The following is a 19,194-nucleotide window of genomic DNA, read 5'->3' as shown; positions in this document are numbered from 1 at the left end:
AGCTTCTTCCTTAATTTTCCAGAATCTCATATTTTCTCGGTGTATTTAGGAATTTGTAGCTCATATAACAATGTAATAGAATAGCCTATATAGCTAATGAGAAACAATAAATGGTCTAAAATGTATGTTTCAATAACGAGTAGCCTAATGTGTTCAAACTTTTTTTTACAATATTTGCCTAAGTGTATGTAATACAAAACAAAATAGGTCATACTTATACTGTATTATATATTAATAATAATGTACTGGGCCATGAAGAAGGTTTGTGAAGATCATCATAACAGCTTTATCTTATATCTTAGATCTGTTTATGAACTCCAACTCCACATGGATGAGGTATTTGTTTAATTGTTGATTGTATTGTTTTGATCTCCTTTGCAGCAGCCACACAATATTCTCCAGAAGCGCATGCTGGAGTCAAAGTTGTCCCGGGGCAGGATCAACATGTGTGGTGTAACGCCAAACAATGGAGGACTCCTCCTGAGACAAAATTCACATGAAGATGAGAAGGAAGAGGAGGAAGACTTCATCCATGTGCCCTGTAAGGTGGGTGGAAGTTAATACTTAAAAATATTACTTTAAAAAGATGCACCATTACAGTTATTTCTAAATTGTTGTCAGTAACAGGCTTTATGTACATGTACATAAGACAAGTGTTTAGAAGGGACCTTTTAAAACACAAAGAATTGCTGTGAATCTTTCGTTCAAATGATGTTTTGTTCTTTTCTGTTGCGCCAGTGTTTTTTTTGATTTTCTCCATCCTACATCCATCCTCTCTGTCTGTTTACAGTGTTTAGGACAGGAAGTGAATGTGCTTATTGACACAGGGTGCAAGCTGAACCTGATGTCCTTGCCGACTGTGGAGAGATTGGGGTGAGATGACTGCACATTCTCATTATCTGCCCATTTGGCAGACAACCCTCAGCTATGAGTAACTAATGCAAACATTTATTGGGCGTAAGAGAGAGAGACTGTTGACTCATTTTGTTTCTGTTAAAGTTTGAAAGAACTGGTGGAAGAAAGCAAAATGGAGACGGATGGCTTGCCATTTCAGCGTAAGCTCTGCATCGACGGTCACATCAGGGAGCTCAGCCTGACCATCGGACAGCTCAGGATAATGTGCTCATTTGGCGTAGTGGGTAAGAAAGAAGATGATCTTTACATTAGCAGAAATGTCAGACACTTTTACATATCATGTCATAATATTATTGCCCACCAATCCCCTTTATTTGCAGAAAGTAACAAGCCACTCATGTCCCTGGGCAGCAAGACTTTAAAGTCACTCAAGGTAAATCATTGGATTCCCCAACACTACCACTGGCTCACACAGTCGATCGCCCAATCCCAAGAGGAACATTTCAAGACTATCAATCACATAGTGCTGTAAATACAATAGATACAAGCAATGAGTCCATAGACTGACCAACTAACAACGTGGCTTGCTTTGCTGTTACCTGTGTGTTAATGTGTAACGTTTTGGGTTTGCAGTGTGTAATAGACACTGAAAGTCAGATGTTGGTGTTTGGATCAACTGTGAGGGAGCAAGTTCAGTTTGCCAAAAAGCCATTCATTGAAAGGTAAGATGGATATTTGACTATTTTATCTGTAAGAGAGTTTTTGTTGCGCTCTTTTACGTTGACCCTGAATTATACTCCACGTAATGAAAAATAATTGTGATGTAGCTGTTAAATGAACCGTTTTGTGACAGTGGCACAGCTCTACTGGTTGGACAAGTTGCGCATCACATCCTCTGCAAACAAGTGCACATACTGTTTTCACAAATAAACTAGAAGATAATGCTTGTTGAAGGTTCACCGGAGAAGTAGGTTGCCATAATTATTGTATAAATCTAACCAAACCCTTTGTGCTTCTTCTTTACTCCTTTTTGCGTAACAGCTCCTCGGACTTCAGCGATCTGGGTTACTGATCCCCCCCCACACATACTCACACACACTTACCAAAAGCAATAGCACCATTTACTCTTACAACTAGATGCGTCATTGGGAACATCAGATTTAATCTCACACACTCTTACTTTCTCTCTGACAGTTTGTTTGCTGCATTTTGGAGTCAGATACTCCTCAATGACTTTTACACTAACACTTCCTCATGTAGCATTGGCATTATTGTAGTCCAAAGTATGTATCTTGTATTAGCTGTCACTACAGTAGAATACGTGCTGTTCAGGTAGTTAACAGAAGCTGTTGTGCTGTAGCCTTTAAGATTCTGATAGAACTGTGATTTATAGCTTTGTATCATACAAATTAGTGTCATTCTGCAGGCATAGAATTGAGCACAATCTATTGCATACAGATTACCTGTTTATCTACTATATTTTATAATGTTGTTAATGTATTTTCTAGTCCGAAACATGTATTTGCATTAAGGTCACTGCCTTTTAATGTTTACAAAATGATAGTCACACTTGTGATATGTTTTATCACGTGACTGTAGCAAACGTGCAGCACTGAATATCAAATAAAATCCCAAATTATGTGATTTTCTTTTCTGTCTTTACTTCATCTTCAATCTTACATAACTAGCTCCTGTGCTATTTTATGAGAGCCATTTATGAAACTGGGCCCAGCTAAAAATTGGCTGACATAATTAAAGCTGTAATAGGTGGTAAAACAGAGGAGTTTGAGCAGTAGAAAACTCCAGACACTCCAGCAGGGATTAGTGTTATTTCTCACCACTACTTTTTCACTTATGGTTATACCATAGCAACTGTAATGTGACAGTAGTGTTTGGTAACGCACCCTGGTCAGCTGACTGGCAGGTGAATAGCCCCTCCAGTGGCAACAAAGAAGACTGACTCATTCCTGAGCATTTCTCCATGGAAACTGACATCAACAGAGAGGTGAAGCTGTAGTCTGCAGCTTCCTGTGATCAACACTGTAGGTAATGAACTCTCACAGCGTTATCTGTTAGCTTTTAGTTCAGAGTAAGAAACAAAAAGAGACTGTCTTTTGTCTATGCTGTATGTAGCTGCTTCCTTTATTGCATGTCATGTTTTTCCAATCACAGAAGCAGAACTGGGTTGCCTGTTGTTGGCAGCCGTAAATGACTAAATGGCTAACATTCTGTGCACATTTGTGGAGGCTCAATTTCACTAGTGGAATGTAACTAACTGCATTTACTCAAGTCCTGTACATAAGTTATGAATTATTACAAAGTTATTAAAACTTCACACTTTTACCCCACTACATTTATCTGCAAGCTTCAGTTACTTTGTCCATTCAGATTATTAATACAAAGACAATGAGTATGTTGCTGGGTTGTTCCCAGAAAAGATAAGACTTCAATATTCTGCTGCCCAGCAGTTTATACATTTACATGTAAAACAAATCAAAATGAAGCATACTTTCACCAGCTGCAATATTTAAAGTGATATACACATTAATGCATAAATTATTATAATTCACTATTACTCCTTGTCAAGTGGGTCACTGTGCATTGTGGGTAATTTGTGTTAATAATTTTGATTTTTTTTTAATTTTTATTATTACCTAAAGAGTTTGAAAGTGAGATGAATCACCATATTACATGCATAACTTAATTCATAACTTTTTCATTAAAAGCATTTTTTTGGTTAATACATTTCCTATGTACATGCATTGAAACATAATAAAGAAATCGAGCATGTCTGAACAGAGCAGATTTAATATTTCACATAAAACGAGTGAAAAATGTACTAAATTCACAAAGTTCTATTGTGTTTTGAATTCCTTACATTACAATGTTAAATTTGGACTAAATATGGCTCAGTACAGTTTCTTGTCATCCTTTCCTCTCCCTCACTCCCAACTATAAAATAATGCATAAAAATAAAATGAGAAAGTAACATTTCTTCACTTAATTCCACTGTCAGGATGGCATCCTGGCAGGCGGGGGCCTCTGAGGCTGCACTGATTCCATTGTTTCTGGGCAGGCAGAGATGCAACATCACTTTCGTCCTGGACAGCTCGGAGAACATTAGAGCCGTTCTGGGGTCAGTGAAACGCCTACTGATCCACACCCTGCTGAATAAAGCTTCTCTCAGAGACTCTCTCTTCAACATCGTGACATTCTCTAGCAAGGTGAGGTGCTCATCACAACACAACAACCTATTACAGGGTCTTACATCTCAGAGTATAGGAAAGCTGATGTTTATTTGTTGGGGGAATATATGGGCTGGTGACACTAACCTGGTTATGGGGAGTATTACTTTAAAATTCTTTATTGCTCTGAATGGATTAATGTGCTCAACACACTTAATACAAAATTTACAAACATCTTCGGAGTAAAATCCTTATTGTGGCCTTAGGGTGACACAAAAAGAAAACTCCAGGGTTTATCCTGTGGGGAGCACTAATGCATTGGGTGATGGATTGTTACTTCATTACAATTTGCACATTAGAGTTCTACATTTCTACATAAAAGTAAAATTATTTGTCTTGACAATGTAACAAAGTTCAATGAGTCACCAAAAAGTCCTGGATTCACTCTCTCATCTAGAGCGAATCTTCTGTAAATCACACAAAAATGGGACAAAGTCATTGTTCTGCAGCCCCGGGGCGGATTATCAATGGAGCAAAGAGGACAACTGCATGGGGACCACAGCCTCCTGAGAGCACCAAAACTCCCAGTATACAGTACTTAAATAATACCAGTATTGGCTAATGTTGTGGTCCTGTCATCTAGAACTCTGCTCACATTATGTCAAATAAATGTGCCACTCCAGAGATTTAAAAGCATGTTATTCCAGTCACATCTGAAGGTAGAGTTTTGAGTACTGAGTTATCATTTTTTTTTCACCAAATACAATGCCATTTAACGTTCTGAACAAATAACCTTTATACCCGTTTGTTTATCAGCCGTGAGCTATCGGATAGTGCCTTGAATTTACTGAGTCTCCCTCTCACTTTGCAGGTGAACTGCTGGTCCCACCACATGCTCCCCTGTGTTCCTGACACAGTGTACACAGCTCTGTCCTGGATTCACTCCATCAACTGTGGCCCGGGCAGAGATCTCCTGGCTGCCCTAAGCATAGCTCTGACTGACCCCGGCTGTCAGGCTGTTCACCTGCTCTGCGCAGACGCCCCCGAGCAGCCAGAGGCCGTGCTAAGAGCCCTACCTGCCCTGGCGGCCGGGAGGCCTGTGAACATGTTCTACCTGCAGGACTCGAGCAGTCAGCTAGACAGCAACACCCGAGACTACCTGCAGTGTCTGACCCAGGCCACAAGAGGGAGCTGTTATTTGATTCCATTTGATTTAAGTGGATTGTTGGAAAAGGTACAGGCGAACTTGTTGAGTGCTGAACTGTTAGAATTGTTCAATTATTTGGTAAATTATTCAAGTTAACAAGACAACAGTTTTTCAAAATTCCTTCAAGTGCTGATAGATCAATCGAAAAGTTATCGACATTATTGACTTCATGTTGAAGGCCCAGTTCCCACAGTGCATCAGTACTGTGTACTCAGTATGGCAAAATGTTTAATGAGACACGAGTAATTAATGAGTATCACTATCCAAATACACTGGTGTGACTGTGGGATTTTGTGTACATGTGCTTCTGTGGATGTTGTCAGGTGACTCCTCTGAATGTTGCTCAGAGCAAATCATCAGTGCCAACTGTCTCTCCAGCCACATGTTGCTGTCCATCCTCCTCTGTCATTGTACCACCCCTGCTAAGGTTGGTTTGCATGGTTGCACTTTGGTTTTTTTTACACTATAAAACAATGTCACCAAAACAGACATGTGACATTTCAAACACCACAAATTTACATTCCGGCTTACTTTGTTTCCCAGGTGCAGTATGGGTAATCCGCTCCATCCAGTTACCTCCTGCGGGCTGTCGGGTCAAACGTTGGCCAGTCCAGAGTTTTTCCCAGGATGCCGCGTGCTGGCCAGAAGAGAGTTGGATGGCCTTTACTATCAGGGCACAGTGATACAGCAAATACAGGTGAAAAGATAGTGTTTACTTACTGTATGGTATCACATACAGGTAGGTACTGGGGCACCAACACATGATAGTTTTTAACCCAACAGCACACTGAATTTGAAATGAAACGGTGTTTGGAGAGATATTACATTAATTAGTGAAATATGGACCTTTTCTATCCATTTGGATTTAATTTGAGGACAATGCAATGCAACACTGATCAAATATACAGTGAAGGCAATCAAATGAAACGTCCTCAAAATCCTCATTTTAGCCTCATATTCACTGTTCTAAAGCAGAACAGCCTCCAATATACACTGAAAAAAGCACCACTAAATATTTACTGTTGACACCTTCCTCCCATGTATCTAAACTCAGGGCCGCAAAGGAGTTTGGGTAGTCGAGTTTGACCACCCAGCAAGTGCTAGTTTGGGTGTGGTCTCCTCCCTGCGCCAGCTGGTTTGCACACTCGACATGGTCAACAACATCACAGCTGGCACACACCGTCTGGTACCCGGTGATGCTGTCCTGTCACCATGGGAACCAGATCTGAGGAAATACGGTCCGGGTCGAGTGATGGCAGCTACAGAGCACAGAGATGGTTTTAGTGGTATGGCGACAGTAGTGTTACATTTTTACAACCATACTTGTTGTGGATTACGGTCCTCGAGAATACAAAAGATAAAAAGTTTAAAAAGGCACAAATATGAGACAAATTTTTGTCAAATTATTTTTGTGATAAGTGACTGATCAGAATCAGTAACTCACTCTGATGTCTCCTTCTTCTCCCCTGCAGCTGATCCCGTTATAAGCCTGCGGGTGCTGATGTGGAACAGTTGTGTGTCTCTAATTCCTGACGGCTTGGTTTTGCCCATTTCAGCTGCTCATCATGACAGAATAGTCAGGGAGCTGCAAATCCTAACACCAGTTCCTGGTGGATGTTGCGGCTGGCTTTGTGCCCGCAGCTCCTCCTGCACTCCCCGGCTGTTCTGCACCGACCGCTGCCAGACAACGTCTACTTCTTGCTGCCGTTTGGCCACAAAAAACGGGCCCTGCAGCAGGGCCGGAGTTGGAAGAACAGATGGATTTGACAGGGCAGAGGAAGATAAGCAGGTGGACTTCAGAGATCCACATGCGAGGAGGAATGAATCGGAGGTGCTATCTTCCTCATCTCTTTCCGAAGATGGGACCAGAGCATCGATTTCCCCCACAGTAAAGCTGAGGAGTAAACAACAGCGTCCTCCCTGGAGGTACTGGAGAAGAACTGGATCAGAGCCACAGCACAGACAGCCAGGTGAGAAACAAGACAGAAACTGACTGGATAATTTACTGGGCGTAAATAAAAGCTTCTGGTTTGTTTATTAGCACTTTAACATTCAAAGTTCAAACAACATTGACTTTAAGATATCAGATTTACTGTAAACAAACGGGAACATCGTGAGAATTACAGTGTATTTTGATGCGACGTGTTTACAGATGAATCTGCTTGCCGTACACCAAAAATAAGGAGGAGGATGTCCTTCTTTCAAAACAGACAGAAGCTGTTGTTTAAATTTCGCAGTCTATCATCGTAAAATTATGAATGTATGGCACTTTCATTGGTTTTCTTTGTAACCATCTGTTTAAGTGGATTTTTCAACCCACACGCTAGGCCAGTTTACATTATGTCTTGTTCTTTAGCAGGATGGTAATTATGTACAAAATTATATATAAAAATGACTGTTTTCTTTGCTTTAATATAAATGGAGATTGGAATCAACTTTACAGTTTGAAGAACCCTACTGCAAATGCAATAAGGCTATAAGTAATCTCCATTGTGGTCTGAGTTGTTTTCTGTAATCATATTGAGAAACTTAAATTAAAGCCCCAGGCTCTATGGATAAAGTTATTAGCATGTGTACGGCAAGCAAGCGACTCCAAAACTATACCATGTATCAGAGCGAGTGTCAGACTTTTCTACAAAAATGCATCCTTGTCATCAGGCTCATTTGAGAGATGCTCTTATCACAATAGAGAGCTACATATGGATGTAGATTTTGGTGATAGCAATATACTTTAGGGTGTTTACATATTGCAAGTCATGTAATTTATAGTACTGTACAAGAGATCCTGGTCAAACTGGATATATTTTTGGTGTTTTTTTTTTCTGAAGGCATCGCAGTACCCAGGAGGACATCGCAACCTGTCAGGTTCAGCTTCCCTGTCCCACATACCAGTGCCTCGCCCAATCACAGCTCCCTGTTTCAGTCACTTTCTGCTTCAAAAGGAAGAAGAGCGAACGTCAGAGACGTTTTTGGAACAACCAACTTCAAACCTCGACCACCAGTGGGGCGGCAGTCTTTCTCCAGCAACAAAACCACTACTGTTTACACATAGTGTACAGAGTGTAAAACATGACCACGTATGGCCATTATGATAACGAAAAAACACACAAAAAATTGATTTAAAAAAAAGAAAACAAAAAACTTTATTTTAATATACTGATGCGGTATTAGTGCAGGTAAAAACAGGCCTAAGTGCATTACATGATGTTCTAGGACAAAATTTGGACACACAATCTAAATAAAACACCTGCAATGGGGAGTGAGGGAGGGGGGAGGGGTTTACAGATAAATAAACATCCATTATATTCAAGCCTTCGTCAAATGAGTTCACACAATGCTAATTATGCCTATCACCACCAATTAAGTCCCTCTGTATTTCACAGTATCTGGATTACATTCTCTTGTTGGCTGGATGAATGCATACTGGGCTACTGGACATGCTCTAAAGTGTGAGTGAGTGAGTGTGAACCAAAAGACTTATGCTTCCCAAATTGCATACTTTCCTTCGTATACTTACTTGAATTTCAATAGGGTAGTGTCTCAAATTGCACACTTCTGTTCTGCACTTACTGGAAATAGCGGCAACATCTGAATGCTACGATGTTTTTGTAATTACTATCACTGGCAGGAGGGGGAAACAAAAGTTCAGCACTGCAGGCTTAAGCAAAATGCAATAAAATTATGGCTTTTCAGTATCCAGCATTTTCATAGCAAAATAAAATGTCAAATTGTAATACAAAAATCTGTAAAAACAAGAAAGAAACACGCGTAAACAGCATCAGCTTTGGTCAGCTTTGTTATTGAAGGTTAAGAGTGACTGGCTTGGTCAGGTGAGGGGTCAGAGTTTAAAGGTCAAGTTGATGCTCTCTCCAGCCTTAATGCTGACTAGCCGAGTCTGCTGCTGCGACTCCGGCATACTGGCAGTGACGGCGTACGTTCCAGGTGAGACCTCGATGTTAAACTCTTCCCCCGCTGCTGACATGTGGCTCTGAAGACAATGACAATTCAAATCTAAAGATTTTTATAGAAAAATTCAGATTTTTTTTTTCTAAACTATTTTAGATTGATCTGAATCTAAACTTTTTGGCAACACATGGGTCCTTCTGAAACCCACTCCAACTTCATTACAAACTACATCCGGTCAGCATTAAACTGTATCTTTGATATCAGCATTGAAACAAAGGATCTATTTTTTTTTAAGTACTGCTATTACTGGCATTCCCACTGAAAATCAACACTGGCTTTTTAAAGCTTTCAGCAAAAATGTTTTGGTTTGCTATATGATTGAATATGTCTTCAACCTGTCCGTGCAAATCAGTGGCAGAGCGTAAGTTCACTCGTTGGCTGGTGAAGAACATTGAATCCAGTAAGTTAAAAGATCCTGATATCTTTGTCGTGACTGTGAGGAAGTTGTTTCAAACACATTAGCCTCATTTAGAATATTGCTCAACTGTCAAAGCTTTGCTACTCTGAAGTGAAAGCTTTATGGGACTTTAAAAGTGTTGTATTACTTAGTCCCTTACATGTTTGCTGGTTGGCAGTGCAGATGTTGTCTTCCCAGCTCCTGGCCGCATGTGGAACCTGGACACATGGTTCTTTTCCATGTCGCTGGGCTCAGTGGAACAGCTGGACTCGTAAAACATCTGCAACAAAGATACAATCTGCCTTTTTTTTTTCCCCCCTCCCCTGTCTGTAGCTGGAGACCCACACAGGGGGTACAGGCTGACACATGAAATATGAGAAATAATTACAGACCTTGCAATGATAGGTTGTCTCTGCCATGAAGTCTGCAATGCTTGCAAAGGCATCATCTAGCTCTGATCGGGCTCTCTGGAAAAGAAGCATACGAAAACGGAACTGACTGAGAGACTGGGAGCTGATGTGACATCCAGTTGAGGAGCATTCAACAATCAGTTCTTGGAGTAGGAGCAATATAAAAAAAAAAAAAAAAACAGTTGAAGGCACCTTGACAGCTGGATACACATCTTCATCCGTCGTAGTGGGAGTCTGAGATGCACCAGAGCTTGTCCAGTCTACGCTCCGCCTGGACGCACGGTCCAGCACCTCCAAGCCCAGACTGGCAGAGCGCCGCAGCGACGACTCCAGCCAAGCTTGCCTTGCCATGAACCTGTGAAATATAAACTCATGTGACCTTCACCTGAGTGGAGGAACAAACAAGAGAGACCTCCATCAGCCACATTTACATCAAATAGACTTAAGTTGTATACCTGTCTTTTCTAATGATTTGATATAGGGCTGATATTTTATATAATATAGAATAGATAGAATGCAACAATTGCAATAATATAAGTGATAATTGGTTCTATTTTAAAAAAGCAAACGTGCCAAAATGTCCCGCGCTTCCAGCTAATCAGAAAATGATTTGATTCGTTTTCCATAAAAGTCAATGCAGACCTCACCTTTGGCTCCAGAAAAATATGAAGGCTATTCTACACGAGCAATAAACAAAAATGTTGTTGTACACCGAGTTGACGAGTGAACTGTTGGTGCGGTGCAAAGGCAACCTTTGACAATAAATTAATTTATGGAGAAGACACAAGGCTGTCAATGTGCAACATCTTTGTTGGCATTTTCCAGGGCATTTTATAGAGTAATTAATTTGAAAAAAAAAAATACTGAGCAGATTAACAGGAAGTGAACACAGTTGCAACCACAATTGGATATGAGTAAAAAAAAAAAGTAAAACAATAACAAATCTTTCAAATCCTAGTGGCGAAATAGAAATGATAACATTTCAGCACGAGCAAGAAGCCAACAATTAGAAATGTAGCTGGTGCATGTGAACTGAAAACAGGCAAAACAGCGCATGCGTGCAGATTAACGATCAGCTGGTTTGACACTTTCATCAAAAGCTGCTTACTTTCGCATTTAAACGGAGAACAGTTTCCCTCACAAGACGTGAAACGATTCAAGCCGCACGCGTCGCGTTTTGCTCCCGTGTTGTCACAACAACGTTAATGTTTTATATACTTTCAACAAATCGCATAGATTATTTACTTGTTTACATGTGCAAGGCGCTCAACGACTGCTCGGCGGCTCAAAGAAGTAAACAGTTTACTGAATGCAAATCGTCACCCAAAGCTGCGCTTCTTCCTACAGTTACCTTTGCAGTACGCAGTCCTCCCATTCCCCCCGTTTAGCTCGCTAAATTCAGGCTTCACACCGCGGATGTTGCAGCCGTGCTGTTTTCAAATGACACGACGGGAAACCTGCTGGTTAAGCCCCGCCCCCCCCAGCAGTGGAGGAAGTATTCAGATCCTGTATTCAAGGAGAAGTAGTGCCAAATACTGCACAAATCAATGTCATGTATTTACGAGTTTACGTAAGTAAGGAAATTATAACGTAAGCAGAAGTAGATTAAAAATAGAAAGTGATGTAAAAAATACACAAGAAATTTCAACTGCCTTAAAATTCACACTTGTTGCTGTACTGTATACTAAATCTGAATCTTTGCATCTTCAGTTGTGTAAAATATTCAACTAAGAAAACCTGGAAAAGGAAACTAGTGTATTTTTTTCATGTATTTATTTTTAAAATCTGCCCAGACAACCTCCAGTCACAGGAGACAGCTTGTTTAAAAGAGCCACAGGTTGAAACAGACATTTGACCATTTCTTTGCCTGGTGGCTTCATGACAAGACAAAATAGTTATTTCTGTTTTCATTGTAATTAAGATGTGCTGCCAATCTCCATGGTTACCATACTTGAATGTCAAATTGAAGAATTAAAAAAAAAACAGAAAACCAGCATTAGTTGAGAGCTTGTTTTGACTCTATTCCTTCAATTTCAACCGTCACATTAGTTTTCATATTCACCATCAAGAACCTTAAATTGACTCTTTGGGCATACGTTTTGTAAGTAATAACTATATTTTCACAGAGCGAAAGCTTTCTGTAGCTTATGTAATGTAACTGTCGTTTGGGGCAGTACTTGAAATGAGACATTAACAAACATCGAGTTTCCATTTATATAGTTTATTTTTGCAAAAAAACACACCGACAGGAGCATTATGCCATCAGCACGCAAGCTCCTCCCACTGCCTTGATCTTCTCCTCCGCCTGTCTGCTGAAGAACTTGGCCTTGACGATCACAGGCTGCTTGGGCAGCTTGCCTTTACCCAGAACTTTGTAGTAGCCCTGTCGAGTTACAAACACGAGGGAAGACCATTATTTAATCTGGCAGGCCACAGAACACATTTCATTGTTCAAACACAAAAGAAAACATGAAATAGCTTAAGCTACAAAACTCATGTTATGTTGGACTGAAAGACACAAGGAACTGAAATCAAAGTAAAAAATTAAGTGGGTCAACTCAACCACAAAATTCAGTGGAATAAGTAGAAAATGCAGTGAGTGATTTTATTTAACGGACAAGTAACAACAGTATGTAACACTAAAAACTCTCATACATACATTTATGTTAGAAGGACATCGGCTCTGACTGCACTTGTACACGTACAATTACTGCAGTTCCCTTGTTACTTTCTAACACTTCATTATTAAGTGACAAGCTGTACTGATTTCACATTAATGCTATTTAATTCTAGAAAATTAGCTGGGATGAGCATCAGAGTAAAATGACAGAATTTGTAGATGCTAAAAATTCAGTATGTTTGACTAAACTTTCACTTGACATCAGGATTGTTTGATTGACAAATCTCAACAAAACAGTTTCATTTGTTCAATCGAGCACATACAGATCCTGGATTTGTTCGGCTTAACATAGCTTGACAATTGACGGTGGGGACTTGTCATCCAATCAAAGTGAAAATGCTATTTCAACAAAGTCAAAATTACTTTATCAACATGTATGATCAAACTCTTCAGTAATCTATCGAAGACGTATCAAAGATTTCATTTACCAGTGACTGAGTCGTGGCCAACCTACAGACAGGGGTCCTGAGAAACTATCTACCATCATTGATCCCGGGAGTTGATTAAGAACACATTGTACTGTCTACAACCAGAGTCTTTTAAAAACACAGTACAAAAAATACACCGGTTTCTGAAGACTTATTTTCCCACTTTTAACAGAGCTGAATTCACACTCTTTCTGAGTGTGAGGCCATGGGACTCCCAAGGTAAAGGTTTCTCTCTGAACTCAACACAGGAACCTGTAACAAACCTTTTAGCGATCTTTTCATTTAATTCTGGGTCAAAGACCATCGGGGTGATTCCAATATGTCAGCATGTAGTTAAAAACACCTGAAACATTACTTTCTGGTCATTTTGACTTTATTGAAATTACATTTTTGTGAATCGAGCTCAGTAACAGTTTGTAACTGCCCATGTGGGTGACCGGACTAAGGGGAAGGCCGGTCGGTGAATAGGACCAGTCTTCACTCTAAGAGGACTCAAGCACACCAAGACAATGAAGTGTGTCAAGATGAGACTCTAGTCTCTACAGAAACATGAACCTGTGGCCATACAGGAATAAAATAGAGTTTAACAGATAATTGTTTGCAGTGTTATTGCTGCTGGAGGAATACTGCAAACATCATGTCCGTGTATACCGTGTCAGATAAGACTCAAGTCATCTCCATCAGTTTCCTTTGATTAAAAATATGGGATCAGAGAGTAAAGGTTTCTCTGCATTCAACACACAGGAACCTGTAACAAACCTTTTGGCGATCTTTTCATTTAATTCTGGGTCACAGACCATCGGGGTGATTCTAAAATGTCAGCATGTAGTTAAAAACACCTGAAACATTACTTTCTGGTCATTTTGACTTTGTTGAAATATATTTTTTTCAGTCTCAAACTAAAAGGGAACAACAATGTGACTTTTAGCCCATCTTTCTACATATCAAAGAATGCAGATTTTCACTTGTAGGGAAACAAACAAAAAAATCATGCACGCAACATGGATTTACAAACTCTGACTGACATGAGGTGACAAAACCTCTAATGACGAGTACTTACAGCGCGCACAGCATCGATGATGGGTGCAGGTCCTTCGGGCTTCTTGCTATAGTTGAGCCTGGTTTGCTCGCTCACCAGTGTCCACAGCTTGTCCAGGTTGATGGTGGGGCAGTGAGATGCATTTTTCTTCAGGTGGTAATGTCTCATACCCACCTTACCGAAGTACCCCGGATGGCTAGGGAGAAACAAAGGAAACGCAGATATTGAACTCAAATGCTGTCCAACCAGTGAGAAACAGAGCGACCTCTGCACGTCGTGGTAGATTTGTGTACTTTTTGCCAGGAAATAATCTTTTCGGAAGGAGTTTTAATGTAACTCTGACAAAATTGACAAAACGATGAACATTAGTGGTTAAATTCTTCTTCTGCACACTTTTTCGAGCTAATTAAATCTGATGTTAGCCTGGTGATGCCCTCCTTCCATTTGCACATTACCACACACTGCCAAATTATACCGATATACTCCTTATTAACATGCAACTGCGAGTTTTAACAAAATAATCTGTAAACCTTCAAGTCAGACATAACTGCACAAAGTTTAAAATAACCTGTGACATGCGTTATTTAGAAATCCCTGATCATTTTTCAAAGTCTGAATCATAATACATCTCCCCTGTTAGTTAACTGAGGTGAAGTAGTGTCTTCAATTGTGAACGAGCTCAGTAACAGTTTGTAACTGCCCATGTGGGTGACCGGACTAAGGGGAAGGCCGGTCGGTGAATAGGACCAGTCTTCACTCTGAGAGGACTCAAGCACACCAAGACAATGAAGTGTGTCAAGATGAGACTCTAGTCTCTACAGAAACATGAACCTGTGGCCATACAGGAATAAAATAGAGTTTAACAGATAATTGTTTGCAGTGTTATTGCTGCTGGAGGAATACTGCAAACATCATGTCCGTGTATACCGTGTCAGATCAGACTCAAGTCATCTCCATCAGTTTCCTTTGATTAAAAATATGGGATCAGAGAGGAAACACAAGTCTGTAGTTTGGATAACAACTTTTCACACGCAGCAACATGTCAGCTTCAGTCGGAGGCACTTACTATTTGTCAAAGTTGATTCTGTGGTGATGCAGACCGCCAGCATTACCACGACCTCCAGGATGCTTTCTGTGCTTGCCTGCGAGATGGACGAGTTAGCGGTAGCTTGCATCTTCACACTTTCAATGACTCTCAGTTAAAAGGGACGACAGGGACGCGGTTCTGTTACAACTCACCAATGCGACCATGTCCGTGGCTGACGTGTCCTCGGAGTTTCCTAGTCTTGGTCTTCTTGGTGGGCTGTCAAAGAGAGGTTTGGTGGTGAATATAGTTGCCAGGTACCTCGGTCTCATAGTTAGCTCGTGGTGCTAGCCGGTCAGCTTAACAAACGATGTGTTTGGGTTTTTTTTTTTTGACAGGCTGGAGAGTCAACGTGGACAAATGTCCACAGCGAGCTGGAGAAGCGCGTTTCCCCTTTGAGCCCAGCTCGACTCCGTGGTTAGCAGCACGCTGCCTAGCATCCGAGGAGTCTAATGCTAATTCAACGGCATTTGCCGGCAGACCTCGTCACACCGTGCAGTTTACACCACGACTGTCGCGGTCACGCTCAATAGAAGCGGGTTGTTTTAGTTACTGCGGGTAAACGAGGAACAGCCGGAGGAAAACGGCCGGTTTGAACGCCCCAGCCGAGGCCCGGGAGAACCGGGCAATCCGCACGGTAAACCGCTCACAAATCCCGATAAACGCAACAATTCCCGGTAATAACACCTCAAAGGTTGCACAGGAGACACGAGTGTACTATCACACCCAACCAGAGCAGCCTTACTTGTACGAACGAATATGGATGGGAACAGATTTAACCCAATTTCAATGCACAAGGATACGTGACAGCACCTACCATCTTGGAGGCTAGTTGAAAGAGGAACGAGATTTGGAAACCACGCGGCTTTCTGCGAGATTTGCCCGCTGGCAACAACGTGCAAAGAAATGCACAGCGACGTCCAGTGGTGGGTGGTGGGAATTAATACATGCAAATGAATTTTCAAAGAAAAGCCATCTGAATATTTATGTTAAGATGACAAAAGATATCCTCTTAGTAACTTTGCATATATAGTGAAAATAAATGAATGCAGGCTACGTTACAGCTGTCCAGTTCCTCAGCTACACCAGTTATTTTGATACGGTCATTCTAAATAACTGGATACTGCAATGTGTGGTTTTATTGTAAAATCTTTATAACTCAACAATATGCAAGTTCAGCCACAATTTCTACACTCCAGCTATTATGTTTAACCTTCAATCCTTTGCAATTAGTGAGTACAAAAAGATTTCTAATCTCTTTATAGAGGTTCACTTTTTATCAGTCTCAACAAGAGAGAAAAATGTTCAGTCATGTATGACTTTGCAAAATGTTGCTATTGTGTATTATATTGTTTGCTGAGACTGAGTTTTTGTCTTAAGTGGCTGTGGCTCAGATGGTCGAGCAGGTTGCCAACTAATTGAGCGGTTGGCAGTTAGATCCCCGGTTCCTCTTGTCCACAGTGTCCTTGGACCAGAAACTGAACCCTGAATTGCTCCTGATGGCAGGAGAGCACCTTGCATTATGGTAGCTCCATTAGTGAATGAGAAACAGTGTAAGGTGCCTTGAGACTTTTAAAGTGATAAAGCACTGTATACTATAAGTGCAGACCATTTGCCATCACTTTGTCATTTGTCATCATCAAATTTCCTTCTTCATTTAAAATTCATGTGGACAAAACAGCGATTACACCAGCAGTTACCAACATTGTTGCCTGTGGTCCATTTAAAAAAGCAGTCTAATTGGAGTCATTATCAAGTTTCAATTGTTTATGAGTTTTTAGCAGTTCCACCAAAGAGACATTTTTACTTTAAACTTCTCAAGATGGTTTCATTTAAATCACTTCTTGATGCTTAAAAAGGCAAAATGATACATTTTACATTGCAACGTAGAGTTTCCATTATGTTAGAAAAATTACTCATGAGGCGTGGCTCAAAATCAAACACATCGGGAAAGAAGAGAGACCTCCCTCCTCTGTAGGGCAGCTTTTATACAGTGGGACAAACAGTAGACCATCACCCCCATTCCCTTTGTACCTGCTTTTGTATGGTAATACAGAGTTGGTTGTAGGTCACAAGATAGTCGTTAATTAGATGCGGAAATAATCACTTGCAAATAAGACAGACAACAAAGGAAACTTTTCGGGGCCTGAGACTTTCTGGAGCCACAATGCAAACAAGAGGAAGAGACACATCTTTCCTTTCCATCATATCCCTCCTGTTTATACAAAGTATATCATAACATGTACATAAAAAGGAAAAAAAAAAAGAATCTTTCCATCATATAAAAGAATCTTTCCATCACTTTACTTTAAGGCCTGAATACTTCTCCTACCACTGAAATTAAAGCATCATTGATGATTAGTTCTGAATTTGACGTGAAACACTTGCTTGCAGAGACTCGGTGTTGTAATGTCAGGGGGCTGAGGTTAAATCAGCTCTCCACCAATCACATCATCTGTGTCCCCCTTGATACTGGACACATGGTGCAGTGCCATCCCTCTCCTCTCAGCTCTCATTTACCTGATGACACATTCACCTGGATTTCTGAAGCAGACATCTTGTTTTTGTATTCCTTAGGTTCTCACTCAGGTAAGGCATGTTTATGATGCAACTTCAACCTTATTCTTACAAGATGAAAATGCACTTTTAAAATCCATAATGTACACAATGTTTTTTATGTTATCATTTATTGACATTATTATTATTATTATCATTTTGTATGTGAAAGAGCAGTCAAATTAACCTCAAAATGATAATTCAACTGAATCCGCCGCCGTATCTTCTGTGGTTTTCTGCTTGTCTTAATTTAATTAGTTAATTTAGCTGTTATGCCATCAAACACTGAGCACCCAGAAGATTTCAAACCAGCAGCATCTTCTGTGTTTTGTCTTCTGTTTCTTTACCTCTAGAGGCCTGATCTCCTGGAGATGGCAGACCTGCCCCACAGATGTCATGGCAACTTTCCACAAAGGCGAGCCAGCCTGTTGCCCCGGGTAGCCAAGTGCAGAGTAAGGCTGACACTGGAGGCAATGTCATCTGAGACTGGTCCAAATCTGGCAACCACAGCAGCGGGGCCAACCCCTCCGGCAGAACACGTAACAGATGTAGACTGTGTTAAAGTCTTAGAAAGTCAAAGAGAGGGTTAGAAAAACAGCTAACAGAAAATGAGAGAGGAGGTCCATATTCATATTCCAATAAATAATCAGAATATGATATGATAATAATGACTCTAAATCTCTCTTTGTTTTAAAAGCTCAGCAGCACTTTATTCTGTCAGATGGGAAAGGACCCAACACATTCTTTCAACAGAAAAACCAGAGTGGCCCCTGCATCACCTGGAAAATGGGAAAGACATCCTGACAAAAGAGTAAAAGCTTTACTGAAGAGACTAAGGTAAAACAAAGAACTGCATCTGATAACAGCATGGTGGGAGCTCTTAACTTTAAATTAATAGTATACAATTTTTGGTAATTGCGCTTATTCCCATTGTTGAAGAGAGTTCGAGAAGATCATTACCACTCTAATTAATGTTCATTCAGTAAGGAGCAGGTCAGCACAGTATCATGCCAAATGTGTACCATTAGAGGGCAGCGTGTCATTGGTTGCCTCGCCTCTCCCAGAAAAGTAAACATGGCACAGGTCATGGACAAGATACAAAAGTGCAGTGGTCCATGTAGTGAGGCAGTGTGGGGGTGATTCGATTAAAACGTGGACGCAGGAAACCATGGTTCGAGTAGAAAATGATATGATTTGTGAAAACATACAGGATATGGGTTTCATAGTTGCTTGTGGACCCTCGTGGCCACACTGATGCGGAATGCACTGATTTGAGATTATGTGCAATTTCCACTTCTGCAACTGAGTCGCCATGAAGGTCTTGCAAAGGTCAGAGTGACATGTGTTTGTGACTCTGCGCATGTACATGTGCTGAAAAACGTGTGAA

The 19,194-nt window shown here is 40.7% G+C and overlaps 3 protein-coding genes and 2 non-coding genes across 7 annotated transcripts in view; 1 reads left to right on the top strand and 4 right to left on the bottom strand.

The window, feature by feature from the left end:
* LOC138619177 (nuclear receptor-interacting protein 3-like) overlaps window positions 1-19,194 on the top strand; it is a 260,883-nt gene that overhangs the window by 434 nt on the left and 241,255 nt on the right. Inside the window, exons 2-7 of one of the 2 annotated variants that reach the window (XM_069695471.1) lie at window positions 382-546; window positions 791-873; window positions 1,000-1,139; window positions 1,236-1,288; window positions 1,489-1,577; window positions 1,897-1,935. In XM_069695471.1, the coding sequence (XP_069551572.1) occupies window positions 382-546; window positions 791-873; window positions 1,000-1,139; window positions 1,236-1,288; window positions 1,489-1,577; window positions 1,897-1,927 (561 nt within the window). In that variant the 3' untranslated portion in view covers window positions 1,928-1,935. Of the gene's footprint in view, window positions 1-381; window positions 547-790; window positions 874-999; window positions 1,140-1,235; window positions 1,289-1,488; window positions 1,578-1,896; window positions 2,500-19,194 lie in introns of those variants that run through there. The other variant, XM_069695470.1, reaches the window with a different exon arrangement.
* Window positions 8,366-11,465, bottom strand: akip1 (A kinase (PRKA) interacting protein 1). Of its 2 annotated transcripts, none has more exons than XM_069695455.1 (5): window positions 11,372-11,465; window positions 10,213-10,405; window positions 10,003-10,077; window positions 9,771-9,890; window positions 8,366-9,235 (listed from the first exon to the last, which is right to left on the bottom strand). In XM_069695455.1, the coding sequence occupies exons 2-5, from the start codon at window positions 10,369-10,371 to the stop codon at window positions 9,086-9,088; spliced, it is 504 nt and encodes a 167-aa protein (XP_069551556.1). In that variant the 5' UTR covers window positions 10,372-10,405; window positions 11,372-11,465; the 3' UTR covers window positions 8,366-9,085. The 2 variants fall into 2 exon arrangements, with proteins under 2 accessions (XP_069551556.1, XP_069551557.1); XM_069695456.1 differs by having other exon boundaries at window positions 10,213-10,375.
* On the bottom strand, window positions 12,223-16,122 carry rpl27a (ribosomal protein L27a). The gene is made up of 5 exons (XM_069695454.1): window positions 16,069-16,122; window positions 15,407-15,470; window positions 15,234-15,309; window positions 14,189-14,363; window positions 12,223-12,403 (listed from the first exon to the last, which is right to left on the bottom strand). Exons 1-5 carry the CDS (start codon window positions 16,069-16,071, stop codon window positions 12,275-12,277), a joined length of 447 nt encoding a protein of 148 aa, XP_069551555.1. The 5' UTR covers window positions 16,072-16,122; the 3' UTR covers window positions 12,223-12,274.
* LOC138619199 (small nucleolar RNA SNORA3/SNORA45 family) lies at window positions 13,541-13,671 on the bottom strand. Its single transcript, XR_011310790.1, has one exon. It is a non-coding gene; the product is annotated as a small nucleolar RNA SNORA3/SNORA45 family (small nucleolar RNA).
* Window positions 14,856-14,986, bottom strand: LOC138619200 (small nucleolar RNA SNORA3/SNORA45 family). Its single transcript, XR_011310791.1, has one exon. It is a non-coding gene; the product is annotated as a small nucleolar RNA SNORA3/SNORA45 family (small nucleolar RNA).

This window comes from Brachyistius frenatus, unplaced genomic scaffold (assembly GCF_029030835.1).
Source record: "Brachyistius frenatus isolate BFR_SWC_R1_liver_20210118 unplaced genomic scaffold, ASM2903083v1 Contig_19, whole genome shotgun sequence".
Taxonomy (NCBI): Eukaryota; Metazoa; Chordata; class Actinopteri; family Embiotocidae; genus Brachyistius; species Brachyistius frenatus.
The sequence above is the reverse complement of the archived record's forward strand: the minus strand, read 5'-3'. Positions and strand labels throughout refer to the sequence as shown.

What these genes read in the sequence shown, in the direction of transcription:
- akip1 (XM_069695455.1), bottom strand. Translation starts at nt 10,371, where the DNA reads ATGGCAAGGCAAGCTTGGCTGGAGTCGTCGCTGCGGCGCTCTGCCAGT. An exon ending in ATGTGTATCCAGCTGTCAAG is followed by an intron (nt 10,078 to 10,212) that starts GTGCCTTCAACT and finishes CTTCTTTTCCAG; the next exon opens with AGAGCCCGATCAGAGCTAGA. An exon ending in AGACAACCTATCATTGCAAG is followed by an intron (nt 9,891 to 10,002) that starts GTCTGTAATTAT and finishes TCTTTGTTGCAG; the next exon opens with ATGTTTTACGAGTCCAGCTG.
- rpl27a (XM_069695454.1), bottom strand. An exon ending in CCACGGACATGGTCGCATTG is followed by an intron (nt 15,310 to 15,406) that starts GTGAGTTGTAAC and finishes TCCATCTCGCAG; the next exon opens with GCAAGCACAGAAAGCATCCT. An exon ending in AGAATCAACTTTGACAAATA is followed by an intron (nt 14,364 to 15,233) that starts GTAAGTGCCTCC and finishes GTTTCTCCCTAG; the next exon opens with CCATCCGGGGTACTTCGGTA.